The sequence below is a fragment of the Anguilla anguilla genome, chromosome 2 (genome assembly GCF_013347855.1).
Source record: "Anguilla anguilla isolate fAngAng1 chromosome 2, fAngAng1.pri, whole genome shotgun sequence".
Lineage (NCBI taxonomy): Eukaryota > Metazoa > Chordata > Actinopteri > Anguilliformes > Anguillidae > Anguilla > Anguilla anguilla.
This window is the reverse complement of record NC_049202.1, coordinates 23172242-23194863: the sequence shown is the minus strand read 5'-3', so window position 1 is coordinate 23194863 and position 22622 is coordinate 23172242. Positions and strand designations below refer to the sequence as shown.

Below are 22622 nucleotides of genomic sequence, written 5' to 3'. Positions count from 1 at the left end.
GCATATTGTGTGTGTGCGTGAGTGTGTGTGTGTGTTTAAATCCTTAAGATCAGCTGGGAGGACAGACGCACCAACACCAGCGTCCTGGAGGAGGCCAACATCCCCACCATCACTGCCACCATTGCCCAACACCAGCTCAGATGGACTGGCCATGTTATCCGTATGCCTCGTGCCTGCCAAAACAAGTCCTATACTCCCAGCTCCTTGTAGGATGATGTGCCCCAGGAGGTCAGAAGAAAAGGTACAAAGATAACATCAAAGCAAACATCAAAAAGTGCCACATAGACCTTAACCCCTGGGAGGACACAGCAACCAACAGGGAGACCTGGAGAAATATAGTCTGTAAAGAAGCTGCGCACTATGACAGGACAAGGACCCTGAAGAAGGACAGTCATACTCGAACCCCGAGTGATCGCCAATGATGATGATGGTGTGTGCATGAAACAGAATGTGCGGTAAGCGGAACTCACGGAGAGTGAACAGTGGGGGGGTGAAGTCCTGGAGGGACAGGCTGTACACAGTGACGGGGCGTGCAGGCTTGGCCTCCACCCTCTGGCCCTTTTTCAGCAGGACAGAGAGCCGCTGGCCGTCCTGCTTCAGAGCTGAATAGCTGCCGGGTCAAAGGTCACACAGACTTCAACATACACATCACCACCCTGCTTCAGACATTCAGATTGTTCGGCATACATCAGGTCATATGGCACGTGGGTGAGGGTATTTTTTAAATGGTCAAAATTCTCATTTGAAGCTATTAACCTTCAAAAGTTTAATCTAGTTTAATTAACTGATAATAAACCAGCAGCTACTGGCATTAGAACATTCATCATTTTTTCCATCATCAACCAGCCTTTCTAAACAGCTGTCCAGCCTTGTTTGCTCAATTATATTTTTGTATTTGAATAGTGCCAAAGTATGCCCCTTCGGTGGCTAAATGAAGTCATAAGTCCCTTTCTGTGACAGGACCCAAAAAGAATCTGTACTAGTTGGCTGATGTGCTGCACTCTAACACAAATCTGAGTTATGGCACAATCCAGCATGCTAAGTCTGAAAGCCAGTTATAACATATACCTTGGACTAGTGGAGGAGAAGGGACAGAGGCATTTCCTCTGTACTACCCCATGGGCATTAGTGAATAGAGGCAAACTGTTGAGACTGTTTTTGTAATGCAAGCTTTCGTTTTTTATTACTTGAGGGCAAAAAAGCAAGTTGTGGAACTCACAGTGGAGGCACCTGCATGATTTCACCTGTAAACTTCTTCAGCTTCTCCTCAAACTCCTCCCGGGTAATGTGATCTGCAGAAGCGCGAGGTCAAAGGTCACTATGACGCAAAGGCTGAGGAAGTTGGAAAGGGGAGCTGGGCCTTGCCAAGTATTCATTTTAACAGCACATTTTTTCCAGTCAAACAAGAACTTAGTATAACAAAAAAGGAAACAAAATTAACAGAAATGTTCCTGTTACTCATAGTTGCCCAATAAAAGATGAATATTTACCAGAGTCTTTCAAATTCAAATTCCCCTCCCAATTTTCTCCCCAATATAGAATGCTAATGTAAACATCCTTCTCTCAAGTTGGAAGGGAGAGGGACACTAATATACAACTCTTCCAAAACAGGTGCAGGCAGCTTTACTGCTGCAGTTTTTGCAACTGATGCGAGTTCACAGACCAGGGTTCCTGCAGGTTTCAACAAGTTTAATTTAAGACTTTTTAAGACCTTTTTAAGACCACTTTGAATAGCATTTACCTATTTCACGGCCATACTGGATGTAGCATAATGCATTGTGGAATTTTCCTATAGGACTGGAGCTCTTAAAAGAATTCTTACCAACTGAGGAGGGGAATTTGGGAATAAGGTGCTGTCCTATCATCCTACTACTTGAATAAAGAAACTTTGACAAGTAGGGACCCCATAAAGTTTTATAAGCACACTAATATAGCATTCTTTCTTAAAATAAGAAAGCCTACTTCGTTCACTTTTGAACAAGTATAGGCCTACACATCAGAAAAATACACTTAAGATTATACTTCTTTGCAACATATAGTACCAGGTATTCTCAAGCAGGCTGCAGAATTTATACTTAAATGCTTAACTAGTAGTAAGACACTAGCGCTCAGTGGATGTTCAAGTTACTTCTGAGTTTTATAAACTAAAACGTGAACCAGATAAATCACAAAGTTGTCAAAATCAGACTAGTTGGCCTATATTTAAAGTTAACGAGTAGCCTACAGTTTTTATTTTATTTTATTAAGGGGGTGGGGTTTTATGGTTTTAAACACTCTGCGCTATGATGACATTATACACAGATTGACAAGCGTTTTTATATTTTTGTGCATGGTGGGTTTGATCTAAATTCAGTTACAGAACATAGCGCTTTTTTCCGAAAATAGTATTTCTCAATGTAATTGTGTTGCCGTGTTAACACATTTTTACGATTGAGGGTCAGGCACTTTTCACGGTAAGTAGAAATTTTAGGATAGCACTTCTGAGATTGCTTGTGTCGAAAGTGCTGCGATGAAAACAACGATAGATTTACCCAGGAGCCACATCTGTTCAAAATGTAAACAAGTAAGGCATTCTTCACGGTTGGGAAAAAGTTTATGACAACGTTACATTGGACCTCTGCATTGGACACACTTGATGCTCCTGAAGCCGGGCAAACACGGAAGAGATGGCAGGCGTTTGTTGTTGGTTTTTCACTTGGGTCTTGTGTTTCTCTGACTGACCATGCGATTCTAAAGCCTTTACCCCCAATGTTCCTGGTTTAACTGTTTTCTTGCATAGGCCGGGTGCAGCGGGCTTCAAAAACATTTGTCTCCACTGGTTTCAACCAAGCACTAAACGTGCTTTTCTCCTACCACGTATTGTTAAACTTACACTTCCCCATAGTTCCCCATAAAGTTACCAAAGTAAAGATTTTAAGACGTATGATTGCGACACGCTAGCAGAATTTCTCTACCTCAGGCTCTGACTGATGCTAGCTCAAGCTTGGTTGTTAGGCGCAGTGGCTAGCTGGGTGTTCTCCGTTAAGTTCTCACCGGGGGCTGCAAAGGTAGTGATTATTGGTTCCATGTTGATTTATTTCCATACGAATTGTTGGGGGGGAACTGATAGGCTATTACCGTACTTCTTACTTTGCTGCCCGGACATTTCCCCCAAACAAATTTAACGCGATACAGAGAAGTTATCGCAACATATAAGTAACTTCCTAATCCAATACATTTTTAAGGCCTATCAAAATCATATTTAAGACCTTTTTAAGGCCTAAAATTCTGATTATTACATTTAAGACTTTTTAAGACCCCACAGGAACCCTGACAAACCTTCCATGCATTTTTCAAGAAAATCTTCTGATTTTGACATAAATATATCCATAAATTTTTCCTTGAGGGTGAGACATACTGCAGGTGTGTCCTATTAGATATGGCAGAGAAAATCCTGTACTTCAGTGTGTTCGGGCATCTCTCCCACGATATGTCAATGATCTATGGCACTGTGGGTGTTTTGCATCAAAAAAGTACAATAAGAAATGGAGACCATCCTCTGAACTGTGGTTGCACTACTACTGAGAGGCCAATTTAATTAGAAAGTCCAATCTCACTCAGGTCAATGTTTGCTTGGGTTAAGACTGCACTTCCTGTCAACCCTCCTCACCAACAAACCTTGGATTGTTATTGGAACTCTATATTCTGAAGCCCATATTAAAATGTTATTAGACTTTCATTATTGTTATTAAAATGCAAGGCTTAACGTATTTTAAACATTTAAATTGGAATTTGATCCCTAGAGCAGCTTCCTTTTAGGACAATGGGCCTCATTCACCAATAAGTTTTTTCTTAAATTTGTTCGAGAAAATTCCTAAGAAAAGTCTACGTCAGATTCACGACGCGTTCTTAAACCACAGAATTGTTCGCACGTGTTCTTAAAATGATGAATCCCATTGTCCTCGTAAATGGAAAGTGCGTGCCAGTTGTTCCTAATTAGCATAGGTAAACGCCCCGCCAATCCCCATAAACGGGCATGAGACTGAAGGGCCGTGTGCACACACAGAAATAGAAAAGAAAAGTTGAGAGCGAAGTCAATAATGCCCAAACGAATATCTAAAGACGATGGAGCACCGGACTCCAAACGTAAGAAAATCTTCAGTAGTTCTGAAGTGGAGGTATTGCTTCAGGAAGTGAACAGCACGACATGTCATATTTAGCAGTCAGTAGTGGATATGAAATAACACAAAAAAGATGCATGGGATGCTATTACTCGTTCAGTGAACACCGTATCCGGAGAAGGGCGCACAACTGATGAAGTAAAAAAAAAAGGTTTAATGTCAAATATGAGGCAAAAAAAAAAATGCTGGTGGGCGTGGGCACAAGGAAATGTGTGTTATGCATTCAAACGTCAAAGCGCTTCTCGTCACATTAATACCGCTAATTAGATCAACTGGCAGTAAACTGTATCGGAGTAAACCCGTCGCTGCACAAAAAATTTATTGCCAGTTCATTTTGGTGTCACCCCCCTCTGATGGTGTCACCCGGTGCGGTCCGCACCCCCCTAGTGACGCCTCTGAATAAGTGTTCTCTTCTTCAACATGTCCATGTGTTTAAAAAATGTTACTGAAGTGCTTAGTTTGTATTCAAAATTTAAACATTTGCTTTTGCAGTATAGACCAAATATTGCATAATTGGAACCCCCCAAAATAAAAGGTCATGTAAGAGGGAAGTCAAACTGGGACCCAGAAAAGGCTGGCATTTGAACGAGCCGGCACGCTGGAACTCGTCCTGTACTTCAAAGGACCCGAGAGCCCTGTGGTAAAACAATAAGTTACTCGGACTTCCTCTGGATGAGCAGGCCATTTGGCTCTCTGGACTGTTACCCTCTGGACAAGACTGAGATAAGGGGAACTGGACTGGTTGTTTATGGTGGTGTGAGCAAGCCGTTGGCTCTCTGGAATGTTACCATCTGGACACAACTAAGATAAGGGGAACTAGTCTCTTTGTCTGTGGATGTGGGTGTGTGTGTTTTGGGGTCATAAAGGGTGAAATGTCTGGCCAAATGGTGGGGCAACTGCACGGGACAGTACCACAGTGTCCTTATGTGGGCCCCTCTGCCATTACACTTTTTATTTATTTCCTGGATCTGGACTTTAAACCATCTGTTTATCCTATTTACAAACCCCGGAAAACCGTACAAACCATGCACATGTTTTCATTGTATTATTGTATTATGCCTTATGTAATAATAACATGGATTGCATGTAAAATGGTTAAACAAAAGGGTATTTTCATGACAACTGCACCATAATATTACATCCACTTGACATGTTTGGTACGGAAGTATTCAGGGAAATTCAAGCAATTGAATGAAATATGTTTCATACCAAATAGAATTTAATAAAACATAGTTACAGAAACTCAGGAAAAAACTAACACAATGGAATGTCCTCTCTGGTAATCATCTCCTTTTCCCCATTTCCCCACTAATTGTTCTAACAGCAGCCTCCAAATGGTGGGGGCCGAAATTCGAGATTTATGATTTATGGTATTTATGGTAATTTATGGTAATGCCGCCTAGACCAAACGCGGGATTTGGCTTAAAAGGAAGGGAGACAAAGCAATCGAGGAAGATCGTAATCGACTTCCCACACTACACAGACTCTGTGTTGTGTGTGTAGCTGGACAAGGAAGATCGTAAACGACTTCCCCACGTTGCACATGCTCTGTGCTCTGTGTGTAGATAGACAAGGAAGATCGCAATCGACTTCCCACACTGCGCAGACTCTGTGATTTCGTGTGTAGCTAAACAGGCTGGGTAAGAACTTTTTACTCTATATTTATGTTTTTTTTAATGTATATCTATATTTAAACCGTATAATTGATTGTGAATTTGAAGTTAATGACCTACCTGCCTGTTCAATAAATTCTTCTTATTTTTAACTTGCGTGGTCTTCATGACTCTAATCCATTTTATCTTCTTTTCAGCCAAAATTCCGCTTAAATACTCAGGGGGACAATTATGACTAGGACCTACTGATCAGGGGTCTAGTACAGCAAACGTCTTTAGTGGGGTTTTCAAGTTAGATAGGCGACCACGATCTGCCCGCTAATGGGATTGGTGGTATTGGTTCTGGTGTTTTGACTTAAGAGGACCCATGGGCGTTGTACGCCGGTTCTTGTCAAATTCGCCTTAAGGAGCCCGATAGATACGCACCGTCCTGGGCTCATAACTATCGATGCACTATCCATGTAAGGAAGGCATGTATTATGGTGGTCAGCCTCCTACCCTCTGGATTCTTCACCGAACTGAGATTTAACAATAGTGCTAAACCCAGGAGCATATATTGAGGAATGATGGCACAAGATAGAGTCGAGTGTAACCACTCCCAAGTTCCACGTATAGTTAAACCCAAATTTTAAATTATAATTCAATATGGAGTCAGATCATCACAAGGGTAAAACCTAGTAACTGTTATGCTTACTTGCTGTGGTCATGGATATATTTGATGTGTTGTTCCGCGCATTTGTGAATATTCTGATGCTCCCATTGGAATATTGACAGTCCGGCGACAGATCAGATATATCTCTGATGACAGCATAGCCCCGTTTGCGAACGGAGAGTAACCAGAATGCTACTGATCCGTTTCAGGCCAGTTTTAAGCGGGATATGAAGCAACGCCTTCATATCTAACCCGTGGCAACGGAACCAGTGCATTCTTAATTATAGTTGTGCCCTGTTCTTACGAACAGAGGAAAAATAACATCTCCGTTTTGACTCACACCAGCCAAAGGAAAACACGCGGTGCCTTCCCCTCCAGCTACAAACCCTCATTGGTCTAGCTGTGAGGAGTTTACAGTCACTACAATGGTTTGATTTTTATCATTTATTTACAGATGAACTCCCGCTGAGGCAACCACCCTCTGAGGCGGAACCTGCCACCTTAATGCTTTGTAAAATAATGAAAATAATTATTTAAAAATATTATTAATTATTAAAATATTATTGTAATTTAAATCCTATAATATTATACAACTGTAGAATTGAAGAAAACGCAATAACCTATTATTTTGCACAAACTTACAGCACTCAAATGTGCGTAAGTGTGCTTTTCAGTGTGCGTAGATTCTGTTCTTACCTAAGAACAAATCCCAAATAAGAAAACATTGGTGAATGTCAGAATCTTCATGAAAACTGCGTAAGTCGGGTTTAAGAAGAAAATTCTTCTTAAGAACAGTTGGTGAATGAGGCCCAATGTTCCTACTTTAATTGCATTTTCAGTGCTTTATTGGTTTTGTCTGATTGTTAACTGTTCTAATTTCACTGTTGACTGACTTGAATCTCTTTTGTTGTAAGACCCCTTTTTACTTTTAATGCTGTACCACTAACTACTTTGAGTTGGATAACTAGGTGCAATATAAATAAAATGCAATATATTTATTTGGGATGTTGTGTTTGGACACAGCACATCATTGCACTGTATGGTCATATTTAGGGAGAGAGCATGTGATCATACCAAATGCTTTCTCTTGTGTGACACTCCCTGTAGCATCCAGAGTATCTGTGGCTTTTCCTAGCTCCCCAATGGCTGTGTATTTCTGAGGAAAGATGGACAGACACAAGTTACAAATCACGGACCTATGAATCACTAAAGATGTAATAATGTCCCCCCACATACTATCATGAATTATCTTCTAATTGAAAAAGATAATGACCAATGTTAAGCATCTCATATCGTCAGCTTAACTCATATGTAAAGATTCTGGCAAAGGTACTGGCACATAGTAGTACTATTTTATTCACTATTATTTCAGCTGATCAAACCAGATATATTAAAAGTACCATTACTTTAACAACATAAAGAGAAGGTTAAATACTATGATTATCCATCCTTTAATCCCATTCCTATGGAGTCAATTTAGTGCCAAAAGTATTGTCCGCGTAGGAAAAAAAAATTGCACGCGTAAAAAAAATAAAAATCACAGGCGTAGATGTGGAAATGTTTCTTGCGATCAAAAAAATAAAATCAAACACATTTTTCTGAATTGTAAAGAAAAAGTTCACAAATGTAAAAAATAAAATTGCAATTGTTTTTTCTCGCTCGTTTACGATTTAATTTTTTACGGGTACGATTTAATTTTTTACGATTACGATTCTGTTTTTCTCGCGCTTGGGGTTTTGGCATGATTTTGACATGGAGGCGGAGTGAAGGGAAGGGAGCGACTTTATTGGTCACTCGGACAAATGCGTCATTGGAATGCGCCGTGGTTATCTCCCCTGACTGAAGGCATGCACATCATCATTTACTTGGGAACATGGCGGAGTAACGACATTATGGCTGCATCCGAATAGTCAAAAAAATTACGTCCTATGTCTTTTCCTAACCACTTCCGGCGATATGGCGGACCGGGCAAGCTGCGGCTTCTAAGCTCTCGCTGAACTGCCCCGAAATTTACATGAAAACTTCAAATTTTATCAGTCAAACAAGATAATCCTACTTTCTCTTATATTTCACTTAATACTAGGGGTCTAAGAGATTCTATAAAAAGAAAATCAACCTTCCTGTTTTGTAAAAATGAAAAAGCACAATGTTTTCTTCTTCAAGAAACTCATTCTAATGACATGGATGAAAAATTCTGGTCAAACCAGTGGGGAGACAAAATACTTTTTTGTCACGGTACAAATAGGTCAGCAGGCGTTGCTATACTTTTAAACAATTTCCCTGGGAAGATTTTAACCACTAACAGGGATACTTTTGGTCACTGGATAATTTGTGTCTTTGAAGTAAATGATAACTTTCTGATCCTAGGAAATATATATGGATATAACAACCATAACCAAAACAAAACTATGATTACTGATATTTACTGAAAGGCTGTAAAGGATCTATGTCAAAGGTATCCTACTGAAGATTTTATATTTGGAGGTGATTTTAATATGGTGATGGATGAATGGCTTGATAGAGCAAGCAATACAATCCTGTATTGCTTGATTTTTGTAGTGTGTTTAATGTGAAAGATGCATGGCACACTGAAAATCCTGGTACCCAAATTTTCACATGGTTTAAACCTGATGGTTCAATCAAATCCAGAATAGATTTTTGGTTAGTGTCAGAAAATAGGCCTAGACTGGAGTCAAACTCTACAATTTCTGTAGCACCTCTAACAGATCACTGTATGGTTAAACTTATTCTTAAACCCATAAACACGTGTCTAAGGAAAAAAGGATACTGGAAATTTAACTCAAACCTTCTAAAAAATGAAACCTTTTGTCAAGAAATTATAGCAACGATCAATGATATAATCGAAGATTCAAATTTTACAACTTATAGAGATACGTGGGAGTATTTAAAATATAAGGTACGTCAGATTTCCATATCAAATAGCAAATTATTAAGCAGGGCTAGTAAAAAAAAAGAAATGGAAATCATTAAAGAAATAAACTGTATCTGTAATAAATCTTCATTAAGTGAGAATAACAAACAAAAACGTATTCTCCTGCAATCCTCGCTAGACAACATTTACATTACTAAAGCCAAAGGAGCATATATAAGATAAAGGGCGAAGTGGATAGAGGAGGGTGAAAGGAGCTCAGCATATTTTTGTAGATTGGAAAAAAAGAGACCAGAGCGGAATGCTGTAAAGGCACTGCTAATCGATGATTAAGAATGTATGAACCCTGATAAGATTTCTAAGGAAATCTTCCAATTCTACAGTAAACTACTCTTCCTCTTATTCATGCATAGATGCTGACGCTTTCTTTGAGCACATTAAGGAATGGATCCCTAAAGTGGATGAGAGTTTCAAAAGTGTATGTGATGCAGACATCAGTATGGATGAAGTGGAAAAAGCCATGAAATGCTTATCTTTAGACAAATCTCCGGGTTCGGATGGTCTAACAAGTAATTTCTATAGGCATTTTTGGGAATATCTTAAAGACCTTATTTTCCATGTTAAAAGAAATATCTGAAACCCACAACTTCCAACTACTATGAAGCAAGGGATCATCACTCTCATCCCCAAACCTGGTAAAGATCCAAAATTAATTGACAATCTTAGACCTATAACCCTGCTTAATAATGACAATAAAATTTTAACTCATATTTACGCCAACAGATTGAAAACCGGTATCACACAAATTATCTCAGATACAAAGTCAGGTTTTATAAAAGGATGATCAATTCATAACAATATACGACTTGTGCTTGACTTACTGGATTACAATTATTTAATTGATGAAGGTTTTATTTTATTTTTAGATTTTTTTAAAGCCTTTGACACGATTGAACACAAGTTTATGTTCCGTACTCTAGAATTGTTTGGATTAGGAGAAAACTTTATAAATTTAGTTAAACTACTTTATAAGGATACTAATAGCACAGTCTTATTATCACAAGGTACGTCTCCAAGATTCTCAATTGATAAAGGAATTAAACAAGGTTGTCCCATTTCTCCCTTGCTTTTTATTGCAGCAGCGGAAATGCTCTCCATTCTTATAAAAAACTCTGATTTTGAAAAATTGACAGTGTTAGGCAAACAGCTGGCAATCAGCCAACTGGCAGATGACACAACCATATTCATGAAAAATAGTAACCAAATTCCAAAAATCCTCAAAACAATTGATCTTTTTTCTCGGGCATCTGGCTTAAAATTAAACCTTAAGAAATGTGAATTACTACCAATTCAGAACTCCCCTCTGGCGACATTTCATAATATCCCTGTTAAATCAACCATTAAATACCTAGGCATACACATTACAAAGGATAATAATACACTAGATAATCTCAACATTTGGAATAGTTTAGATAAATGTAAATCTTATCTGAATTCGTGGTTGAATTTTTCTTACAAAAATGGAGTGCATCTCCAGATTCATTTACCCAGCTTACATAATGTCACTTCCCAAAAATGCATTAAAAGCTATAAACCAGGCTAACTTTAATTATATTTGGAAAAGAAAAACACATTATATTAGGAAAGGAATTATGGTTAAAGAGTATGAGGAAGGAGGGCTAAAAGCCATTGATATTGAGTGTATTAATGGTACTATTAAAAAAAAGTGGCTAAGATCCTTTTTGAAAAATGAAAACAGCTTTTGGTTCCATATCCCAAGCAAAATTTTTATGAAACTAGGAGGCATCAACCTCCTCCTTCGATGTGATTATGACTTAAAAAAGCTCCCTGTTAAATTATCCGCGTTTCATCAACAGGTATTACTATATTGGAAAATGATCTACAAACATAACAAACATAGTCCCCATAACACCCCATTGTGGAATTGCAGGTATGTGGTACTTAGGAATAAATCTTTATTCTACAAAAATTGGCTAGAGAAAGGAATATGGTCTGTAATGCACTTATTGGAAAATACCGGAAACATTATACCTTATGAGATTTTTTGTTCAAAATTAATTATCAAAAGTATGATAATGTCATCAAAGCAATCCCACAATCTATAATTGTGATGGCTTATAACTTATATCAAAGTAATGTAAATCCGCATCTTCCTAAACTTTTGGTGAATGGACATGCTCTCACTAATCTAAAATTGCCGAACACCACAATCCGGAAAGCCCTTGTCAAGGAATTATATCCTTTTTCATCAAACAGAAACTCAATCTTGCAATATTTTTCCGAAGATGAAGCTGAGAAATTAAGAACAAAATTTTTGAAGTTTCTAATTGCACCAAAAGCGAAGGAAGTCGCTTAAAATTCTTAATGGAATATATCCTTCCGAGGAACTTTTAAGACGTCGATTTGGTCTAGATCATAACAATTGCTCATTATGTGATGAACACATTGAAACAACAGTACATTTATTTTATGAATGTAAATTTGCTAGTGCCTTCTGGGAAGATTTGCATTACTGGTTATTTCCTAAATTTGACAATTTCTCTGAATTAACAAAAGAAAATGTGATTTTTGGTATATTTATGAAAGATGGAACACATGACTTAGCGATTAACATAATTATTATTCTTGGAAAATTCTTTTTACATAAGAATAGATTCCTGAAAACACAACCAAATTTCTACATATTTCACAAGGAGCTGTGTCATTACTTTTTATCACTGAAACTTATGGGGAAGAAGAATGCTTTGAAACTCTAACTTAATAGAGGAACTTAAACTTGCAGAGAACCTAGGACTACTCTCCCTTTTTTAATTTTTTAATTTTATTCTATTGTATTTACTTTTTTTACGTTTTTAACTTGTTTTATATGTGATTGTTATATGATGCTTGTCTGTTGTCTGAAAAAGAAGTGTTTAATATTGTACCATGCCATTTATATTTGTAAAGATCTTTTCATACATTTCAATATAGGTAAAAAAAAAATAAAATGTCTTTTCCTAACCACTTTTCCTTGACCTCGATGGAAAACGTCATGAGGTCAAGGAAAGATGTGAACAAGAATTCATAAGGACTTAGGAAAAGACAACCGCGGTGCTAAGAGAATCCGACTGCACTTACTAGAGCCCGGCCGATATATCGGTATGGCCGATATATCGGCCATTATTTGACTTTTTTGACGACATCGGGATCGGCAGTTATGCCGCCGATGTGTCCCGATTTTTAAATAAGTATAATAAACAAAAAAAACATTGATTATTTATCTGTACTTGTCTGTTCGAACGTTGTAATTGCTATTTACTAGAGTTATCCAGTAAAGGGAGCTCTAATACAAGTGTGAACTGCAGCAGCTGACGCGCTACTTCTGTAATAAGACGTTTGTCACTCGTGCCTCATCCAATATTCTCCACTGCAAGACTTGTCTGCACAGATTCGATTGCCACAATAAAAGTATGTATATTTAGTGAAAGTGTTTAATTAAATGCGTTCATACGACCACTATGTTTATCAATCCTCATTATCAAGCGAGCGAGCTAGCTAACATATTTGGTTCACTTTAGCAAGCTAGCTGGCTAGCAAGCCTTTATGAAGTGGCAGTGAGCACATAAGCAGCGTAGGATCTACATTTCCAGAGGACATCGCTGTATTCTCAAATAAATAACCAGCCAAAATAAAATGGTGATTGAATGCATCACACATTTGTTTTATTATCTGAGATATTAGCTACTATATGATGCTGTGTCGATAGCCAACGCGTTATTGCAAGCGAGTGTGTCATCTAGTCACGCGTCATCGTAGCAAACTAACCAGACAGTAAAAACGCTGATAAAACACTTCTAACATGAATCATTTTAAGTCATGTTATCTAGCTTTGTCGTGATAACATGAGAGAAGAATTGCTGTTGGAGAAGTGAATCAACCAACAGTTAGCGCGGGTAACCTGCACGAAAGCGCACTGTAGTTTTTTTTCACGTATTTCATCCAGTCAATTTAATTTCATCTAACGTTACACTTGATTCACTCATTAGCTCCGCTAGATAATGTCTAGCAGACATGAACTCTTTGAGATCATGTAGCAGAAATAAAATAAGAAAATATAATTAATTTAACTTACTGAGAATATATAATAAGAAATAATGAGGCTGTGTCAATAGCTAATGCGTTATTGCGAGCAAGTGTGTCATCTAGTCACGCGTCAGAGCACATTGTAGTTATTTTCACCACCAAATTCTTATGGACAGGGAAGCTCGCTAGATAAAGTCTTACTCTTTGAGATCATGTAGTAGGAATAAAATAAAAAAATATAATTAATTTACTGAGAATAGATACTAAGAAATAATAATAAATTAATAACAACAACAATAATAATAATATTTATAAAAATACATGTTTGAAACTGGAAAACTGATTTTTATAAATTAATTTTTTATAGATGGCTGGAAAAGAAAGGAGTAAAATCAAGGTGTGGAGTTATTTTGATTTCACACACTTAAAGATGGTGTTAATATATATTTAATTTAATATCATCTTTTACATTTTTTATCTAAAAAGTTCTTTGTGTGTTTATTTTTATTTTTATTTGTTTGCTTATAAGTTAAATGTTCTTAAATATAGAAACTTTAATAAAATTAATTAAAAAAAGTTTTTCAAATTGATTTGAAAATGTTGCACTTTTTGACCAACTTCTTCGGTCAAAACATCGGTAATCGGTGGGCTAGGACTCTCCAAAATCGGGATCCGCATCGGACCCAAAAATCTGGTATTGGTCGGGCTCTAATATTATTATTAGCTAGCTATTACACTTGTTATTGTGGATAATGAAGTACCAAGTGATGGATTGCTGGTTATGTTACTAAAGTTAACTATTTAGTTAACTTCCCTCCATGTCAAAATCATGCCAAAACCCCAAACGGAGAAAAACAGAATCGTACTCGTAAAAAATTAAATTGTAGTGAGAAAAAACAATAGCAATTTTATTTTTTTACATTTGTGAACATAACTTTTTCATTTACAGTTCAGAAAAATGCTTTTGATTTTATTTTTTTTGATCATGAGAAACATTTCCATATCTACGCCTACAATTTTTTTTTTACGTGTGTGATTTTTTTTTCCTACGCGGACAATACTTTTAGCACTAAATTGACGCCATACATTCTACTGAGAGTCAGCTCTTTAGAAGAAGCCTCTGGTGGAATGGGAAAATACAGTGCAGTCCATAAGGATTTGGGCAGTGACTATGTACAAAAAGAGTCTGTAATTCCTACACGGATGACCAAATATGGATGTAAAACACCCTTAAATAAAAACTAACAGTCTGCACTTTTTTATTTATTTATTTTGAAAAGGGACAATGTACATTAATCAACATTTAAACAAATGTAAATGTACCCGAGCTAGCCAAAAGGCTAGTTATCATCAGCATTTAACCTTGTATTTAACCTCACTGTTTCATTTCAAATTCAGTGTTCTGGAGTACAGAGCCAAAACAAATACTTACGGACTGCACAGTATATTATATGCACTTAGAAAATTTGGGTATGGCCAAATTTCTATTTCGTGGATTTAGCCATTTCATTCATCTCTTACTGGCTCGGTGCTAACAAAGGATACGTACACTTAACTTATTAATACATTTAAGAACAAGACTGGGTTGCCCCTTGTCATCATTGCTATTTGCACTGCTAAGAAACACCTTACTTGTGTACTAGGGCTGACTATTGTTAGGTGCCTCTCGATACAATGCATATTCCAAAATGTGCTGAGGGTCCCGATGCAATACATTTTCCAATGCACATAGGGATGCACATACCATGGAATACCAATAACTAGTATAACTAACTGGTATATACTGACCTTTTCCTACATAGTTTCTCTACACTCTTATGGCGCTTTTCCACTACCTTGCCGTGCCAAATCACACAATTTGGCACGATTTGTGAAATCGTCACAAATACGTCATCCCATGTTCATGTTTGTTCACCGGCAGCAACCGCCATTTTTAAATACCACAACAGCAAGAGAGAGTAACGTTAACTAGTGAATTCTACAGTCAATATCTGGGATTAAATAATGAATAAATATACAACCTTACCATTGGTTTTACGCATAGAAATGTCCCTTTTGAGACGGAGTGGTCATATATTGTCTTGGACAATCCGTTTGTGAAATATATGCACATTTGTGATGCCTGAGTACCTTCCAAAATAGCTGAGCGTTATACCACACGTGTTGTTTACGGCGTTGTCGCCCTTTTTATTTATTCAGTAGGTGAGAGTATAAGCTTTCTAACGATGTATAACATATCTAATTTTGCTTTTGGTATAGCGTTTTATATCACTCTGTGATAGCAGTAAATGACGCTGCACCTAACAAAACGTTGCCAACGATTTTTCGTATCGTTATTATTGAGGACTTCTGGGCATAGCTAAGCCATATGTTTGCTGACAGACCTATCTGACACCATTTTCTGGAGCAAAACAGAAGTGGATAGAACTGTCATTGATTTACTGTCTCTGTCTCTATCTACTGAACACAGATAAAATGTCATCATTGCTATGTAAGTATTACTGCTCAAATATTTCGGTTATATACGTTATTTTTGAAATTGAGCGTTTTTAAATAGGTTATTGGTATTATATACGTGGATATTTCACACTGTAATGTTAGCGTTAGTTAGTAGTGTAATAGTTTTTGTGATACATGTAACAGTGATGACGCGAATGTTGGAACATTGCCAAAACGTGGTGGACGGTGAAAATTGTTTTCATATCGTCCCATCCCCAAAACATACGAGAGTACATAGAAATACATACAAGAGTTAAACGCTTTACTCCTCTTTACTCCTCCCATGACTCCTCCTACCTTCACGGGTCTGTTGTGTAATGGAGAAGTGCAACAGGCAACATGGCATGGGTAGGATACAAATGCTTGTCATCCGGTACCATGCCGTGCTGGTCAATGGAGAAGCGCCATTAGATGATGTCAAAAAGGATCTAACAAGATGCCCAAACCTGCCTCGGTTGGGTACATCAATTCTAGTAAAATGAATATGATAACTAAATTCCTCTACATTTCTCAATATATCCCAATTTTCATAGAAAAGTAATTACAGCACTATTATCTCAGCATATGGAATGGGAAATGCCCCCATAAATGCAAAGCTTTCCTACAGAGACCCAGGAGAGTTGGAGAGGGGGGTGCTGCCTAATTTCCAGAATCACTATTTGTCTGTCAACATCTGCTGGGTTTTATATTGGAAAAACTTTCATGTACCTTCAAAGGACATTCGCTGGTGACAGTGAAGATGGGGTCATTCCACTAAAATTCTCTACTGGAGCTCAAGTGGAACAAGAGGAAAAATATGCACCAGGAGATGGATCCTATAGTGTCACACATGTAAGACTTCCACAGCATCTGGTGTCTAGCCTTTGAAACTCAAAATTACAAATAACATAATACCCTTCACTCATAATGAAATGCCCTATCAGGCTGGTTTGGTCACTGATCCTGTGCATTCACCTTTCCTGTGGTTGTTCGAAATGCACTCACCTTTGACCCCTTGAGCATAGAGCTGAGCATCTTGGTACCATTTCCAATTCCAACCACTGAAAGAGATAACTTTGATAAGATAAAACAATTTACTCATAAGTTAGTTTTGTACATTTTGCTTAACATGATTGTGTTAAATCTGATTGCAACTTTGGGAAACTGTTCTCAATTGTCTTGCATCAAGACATAATCAGTTTTTTGTTGTTGTCATATCCTCCATTATTTTTATATACAGTTGCAATCAAAATTATTCAACCCCTCTAACCCATAAGATGTCTTTGTGATGTGAATAAAATTTCATGACAATGTATCAACTAAGGCCTTTGTAAACAGAAATACATGTTTATTATCAAGTGATTTTGAAAACATACAGCTGAGTTTACTATTTTTATTTACTATTTTATAAGGAAAAAAATGAAATTCTCTCAAAAAAACCAATGACCAAATTATTCAACCCCCAAAAGCAGTACTTTGTGGAACATCCTTTAGCTTTTATAGCTTCCAATAAACGCTTCCTATAAGTGCTCACAAGCCTCTGACACCTCTCTTTTAGAATCTTGGCCCATTCTTCCTGTGCAAATGCTTCATGTTCACCAATATTCTTTGGTTTTCGTGATGCCACTGCTTTCTTCAAATCCCACCAAAGATTTTCAAAGGGATTTAAATCTGGGGACTGAGAAGGCCAGTCAAGGACATTCCAAGATCGTTCCCTGAACCAAGCTTTGGTTGACTTGGATGTATGCTTGGGATCATTGGGCCTCATTCACCAACTGTTCTTAAGAAGAATTTTCTTCTTAAAACCCACTTACACAGTTTTCACGAAGACTCTGACATTCACCAATGTTTTCTTATTTGGGATTTGTTCTTAGGTAAGAACAGAATCTACGCACACTGAAGAGCACACTTACGCACATTTGAGTGCTGACATGTTTGTGCAAAATAATTCGTTATTGCATTTTCTTCAATTCTACAGTTGTATAATATTATATGATTTAAATTACAATAATATTTTTTATAATTTATAATATTTTTAAATAATTATTTTCATTATTTACAAAACATTAAGGTGCCAGGTTCCGCCTCAGAAGGTGGTTGCCTCAGTGGGAGTTCATCTGTAAATAAATTATAAAAATCAAACCACTGTAGTGACCTTTTATTTTTGGGGGTTTCAATTATGCAATATTTGGTCTATACTACAAAAGCAAATGTTTACATTTTGAATAGAAACTAAGCACTTAGGTAACACTTTATAAACACATGGACATGTTGAAGAAGAGAACACTTATTCAGGGTTGTCACTAAGGGGGTGACACAAAATGACTGGCAATACATTTTTTGTGCAGTGTTTTGTGCAGCGACGGGTTTACTCCGATGCAGTTTACTGCCGGTTGATTTAATTAGCGGTATTAATATGACGAGAAGCGCTTTGACGTTTGAATGCATAACACACATTTCCTTGTGCCCACGCCCACCAGCATTTTAAAAATTTTTTTATTTTTGTCTCAGATTTGACATCAAACCTTTTTTTTACTTTATCAGTTGTGCGCCCTTCTCCGGATACAGCGTTCACTGAATGAATAATAGCATCCCATGCATCTTTTTTTGTGTTATTTTATATCCACTACTGACGCTACTAAATATGACAGGTCGTTTGCTGTTCACTTCCCACAGCAATATCTCCACTTCAGAACTACTGAAGTTTTTCTTACGTTTGGAGTCTGGTGCTCCACCGTCTTTAGATATTCGTTTGGGCATTACTGACTTTGCTTTCAACTTTTCTTTTCGATTTCTGTGTGTGCACACGGCCCTTCAGTCTCATGCCCCTGTATGGGGATTGGCGGGGCGTTTACCTATGCTAATTAGGAACAACTGGCACGCACTTTCCATTTAAGAGGACAATGAGATTCATAATTTTAAGAACACACGTGCAAACAATTCTGCGGTTTAAGAACACATCGTGAATCTGACGTAGACTTTTCTTCGGATTTTTCTTAATAACAAATTTAAGAAAAAACTTAGGAAGATATTGGTGAATGAGGCCCATTGTCTTGCTGGAAAGTCCAATGATCACCAAGATTCAGCTTATGCACTGAGGGCATCACATTCTTCTCCAGAATGGCCTGGTATTTCAAGGAATCCATGGTGCCAGTCACACGCTGAAGATTGCCAGTACCAGAAGCAGCAAAACACCCCCACAGAAGGACTGACCCACCTCCATACTTGACTGTGGGGATGGTGTTCTTCTTGTCATAAGCTGCACCTTTCTTGCGCCAGACATACCACTTATCCATGGGTCTAAACAATTCCAGTTTTGTCTCGTCAATCCATAAAATATTCTCCCAAAACTCCATAGACTTATCCAAATGACGTCTTGCATATTCAAGTCGATTTTTCATATGCTTACTGCTTACTGGTTAGGTGTCCGGCCATGAAGGCCTTGCTTGTTCAATATCCTTCTTATTACATTACATTACATTACATTACATTCATTTGGCAGACGCTTTTATCCAAAGCGACGTACAAGAAGTGCATTTTCATGATCGTAGACAACTGCTGAACACGGGTTCAGTAAGGTACAATTACTTATTTTGTACAGCTATTTCTAGCTGAGAACAATGAACACTATCCTGGTCTAACATCTGCAAAGCCAAACTAGGCAGAAGATTAAGCTAGAGTATTAGGACAAATACAATTTACCAAGAAGTGCAGGGATGGGGCAACATGTAACAAGTGACAAGGAAAAAGGGTTTTTTTTTTTTTAAATATATATATATATACACAGCATGGTGGTGGTTATTCTAGGTATAATCTGAAGAGATGAGTCTTCAGGCCACGGCGGAAGATGGATGGTGAGGGGGAGGTTCGGAGAGGGACGGGGAGTTCGTTCCACCACTGGGGAGCTAGGGTGGAGAAGCTCTGTGATCCCTTTGGGCGGGTGGGAGGGGTTACAAGACGCCCTGCTGCTGCAGAGCGGAGTGGTCGAGTAGGCACATCATCTTATCATCTGTACTGATACTTTTGTTCCAGCTTTCAAAAGGTCATCCTGTAAGCCTTTGGCAGTAAAATGAGGGGTTTTCTCAGCAGTTCTTACGATGTGCCTGATACCAGTTGATGTAACTTTACTCTTCCTTCCACGTCAAGGTAGGTTTACTGCTATTTCATGACTTTTAAACTTCCTTATGATGCTGCCAATTATGTCTCTTTGAACTTTCAATATCTTGGGAGATCTTTTTTTATCCATTGCCTTTTTTATGCAATGAAATTATTTCTTCTCTTAACTTTTGAGAGAGCTCCTTTGTCTTTGGCATGTTTGCTAGTCAGCTTCAAATTGATGTGACGAAGTGCATCGGTGGGATTTATATGTTTATCACAGGTGAAGCAAACAGTATCGTTATGGATTTCCTAAGGGCTTAAGTGTGTTTCCACAAAATTTAGTCACTTTACAGACTCGCAAATATTTTTAAAATGGTGATATTGAATGGGGGTTGAATATTTATGACATGGCTGAAATACAAAATTTACATGCTACTCGGAAATCTTAAAAAATAGATTTTTATTTTGAATTTTAACAGAACACACAAGTGACATACATGTTGTTTTTTTAGTTTCAAGTCTCCCAAAAAGCATACATTTAAAAATATTTACAGTTTCCACAGGGGTGGAATAATTTCTGAAAATAATTTTGATTGCAACTGTACCAGGTTACTGCCAACAAGAGTGCCAAGAATGATATGGCTTCTACAGTCAGATGATTTTCAGAAGTAGGTGGAACCATAGTACCTTTGAGAAGAGTGATGTAATTCAAGAGTGATATCAACAGATTTCTGAACGGTATTGAAGACTGATAAAGGTATGAATAAAGAGTGTATAAAATGTAACAAATTCATGTCATATGAAGAATTTTGACAACTACATTATTCTTGTTCTGAATATAAAATATTTTTACTCACTGGATAACAGATTATTAAATGTGTTATTGTCAACAATGCAGAAGCATGTGATATTCTACTCGATTGCACAGCAGTATTCTTAAGCTTATCTCTAAATTGGTTACTATTTCAAAATGACTTTTTTTTTTTTTTGGTTATGCACATTTTTAAACAGCACAAGTCTTTGTTTCCTAACACAATTGGAGCAACGCACAATGGGATTTCTGGCAGTTTGGCTCAAGTCTCCCTTTTTAAAGGTATCCAATGTGGTTTCAAAGGATATCTGTTGTAAAAGGTGGTATGCTATTACGCGTGGCTTTTCATGATGAACATGGAAATCAAACAAGCTAGGAATCAAACAGAAAAAACGGGACAGTGTCCAAACAGTAAAGTCAGTGTCTGGGAAGTTCAGAAAAGAGCAGGACAGTCAGACCATTATGAGAAGTCACAAAGCAGGGCATAACATGTTACCGGGTTGAAGGCTAGTACCGCAGATATGCATACCTGGTCCCGGAGAGCCACAGGTTCTGCTGGTTTTCGTTGTTACCCTGCACTTTAATCAATTAGAGCAGCCGATAGCACAGTTAACTCCACCTGGTCACTTGGGTCTGAACTGGGTGCCGATTTTAGGTGAAAACAATAAACCAGCAGAGCTTATGGCTGTCCAGAACCAGGGTTGCAGACCTCTGGCATAGGTTAACGAAGGACACAATTATACTTGTACCAGCTCGGATTGAAAAAGAAGTCCAGACTACAGCAGTTAGTATATTGTGTCTGTTTTTGTTTTTGTTAACAGTAGGATAATCAGTGCGCTTACCTAGCACACCAGAAGCAGCACTGTCCAACGTCCCACCGTGGCCGAGTTTCAGCGCTTGTTTTTTTCTCTTCCGTGGGTTATCTTGTTTAAGACCGGCCTCTGTTTTGAAAGAGTTTCTTTTAGTATTGTTGAACAGACTCGGCTAGCCGCCATCGGCATACTGAAATGACAGGCAAGCTATCATAGCAATGATAATATCGACATCAACAAATTCAACTTGTTTTAAATATTAATTTAGTACGCTTGGTCGTTGCTCTGATTGTCGTGCACTTTAAATCAATGCATTCATAATCAAGATTCATAGTATTCAAACAGGCTAGCTAGCTAGCAAGGTGACAAGTTCATTTCACATTATTTTTCAACTGTCCATTTACAGATTATGAAATTCCAAATACCTTGTAATAGCTTTGATTTTAATATGTTTAACACATCAGCCGATGTAGGTCCTTGTTTTTTATAAATCGCGAAAAGACCGTGTAAAGAATTCAGTTTAGACTTTGAAGCCATTTGTGCACCAGCCATGCGTTCTTTTCGTGGCGTAAGTTGATGACGACATAAAACCTGTACCATCTTCTTCTTCTTCTTTGGTGTTTTCAGTTGCATTACCGCCTCCTTCTGGATCTAACCATGTACTGCTGTCTGGATCTATTATATCCAGTTACTTATTCCAGTTGCCCTCAAAAAACTAAATATCACCTTCTTTCCCTCCACCGTGTCCCCACACTCAAGCAGATCTGTAAGCCTTGCCTCCACTCCTAGTCTCTGTAATCCTGTAAACATTACCCTTCTTTCTTGCTCATACTTCCTGCATTCAATCAGGACATGCTCTACTGTTTCTGATTCCTGGCACTGATCGCAATAGCCAGTTGGATGTTTTCCTATAATAAATAGTGTGCTATTCAAGTTGCTGTGACCAATTCTTAATCTACTTATGATTACTTGCTCTCTTCTATCGGTTCCACTGTTTCTTACCGTTCCTACTTTATTTTGTATTT

General features: G+C 37.7%; 1 protein-coding gene across 1 annotated transcript in view; it reads right to left on the bottom strand.

Annotated features, from left to right (window-relative positions):
* Positions 1-22191, bottom strand: part of trub1 (TruB pseudouridine (psi) synthase family member 1) — a 42398-nt gene extending 20207 nt beyond the window's left edge. Inside the window, exons 1-6 of the mRNA XM_035405961.1 lie at positions 22023-22191; positions 21628-21726; positions 16882-16937; positions 7500-7581; positions 1220-1292; positions 471-610 (exon numbers count right to left, since the gene is read on the bottom strand). Of these exons, the coding sequence (XP_035261852.1) occupies positions 471-610; positions 1220-1292; positions 7500-7581; positions 16882-16937; positions 21628-21726; positions 22023-22149 (577 nt within the window). The 5' untranslated portion in view covers positions 22150-22191. The remainder of the gene's footprint in view (positions 1-470; positions 611-1219; positions 1293-7499; positions 7582-16881; positions 16938-21627; positions 21727-22022) is intronic.
* Between the last annotated feature and the right edge of the window lie 431 nt (positions 22192-22622).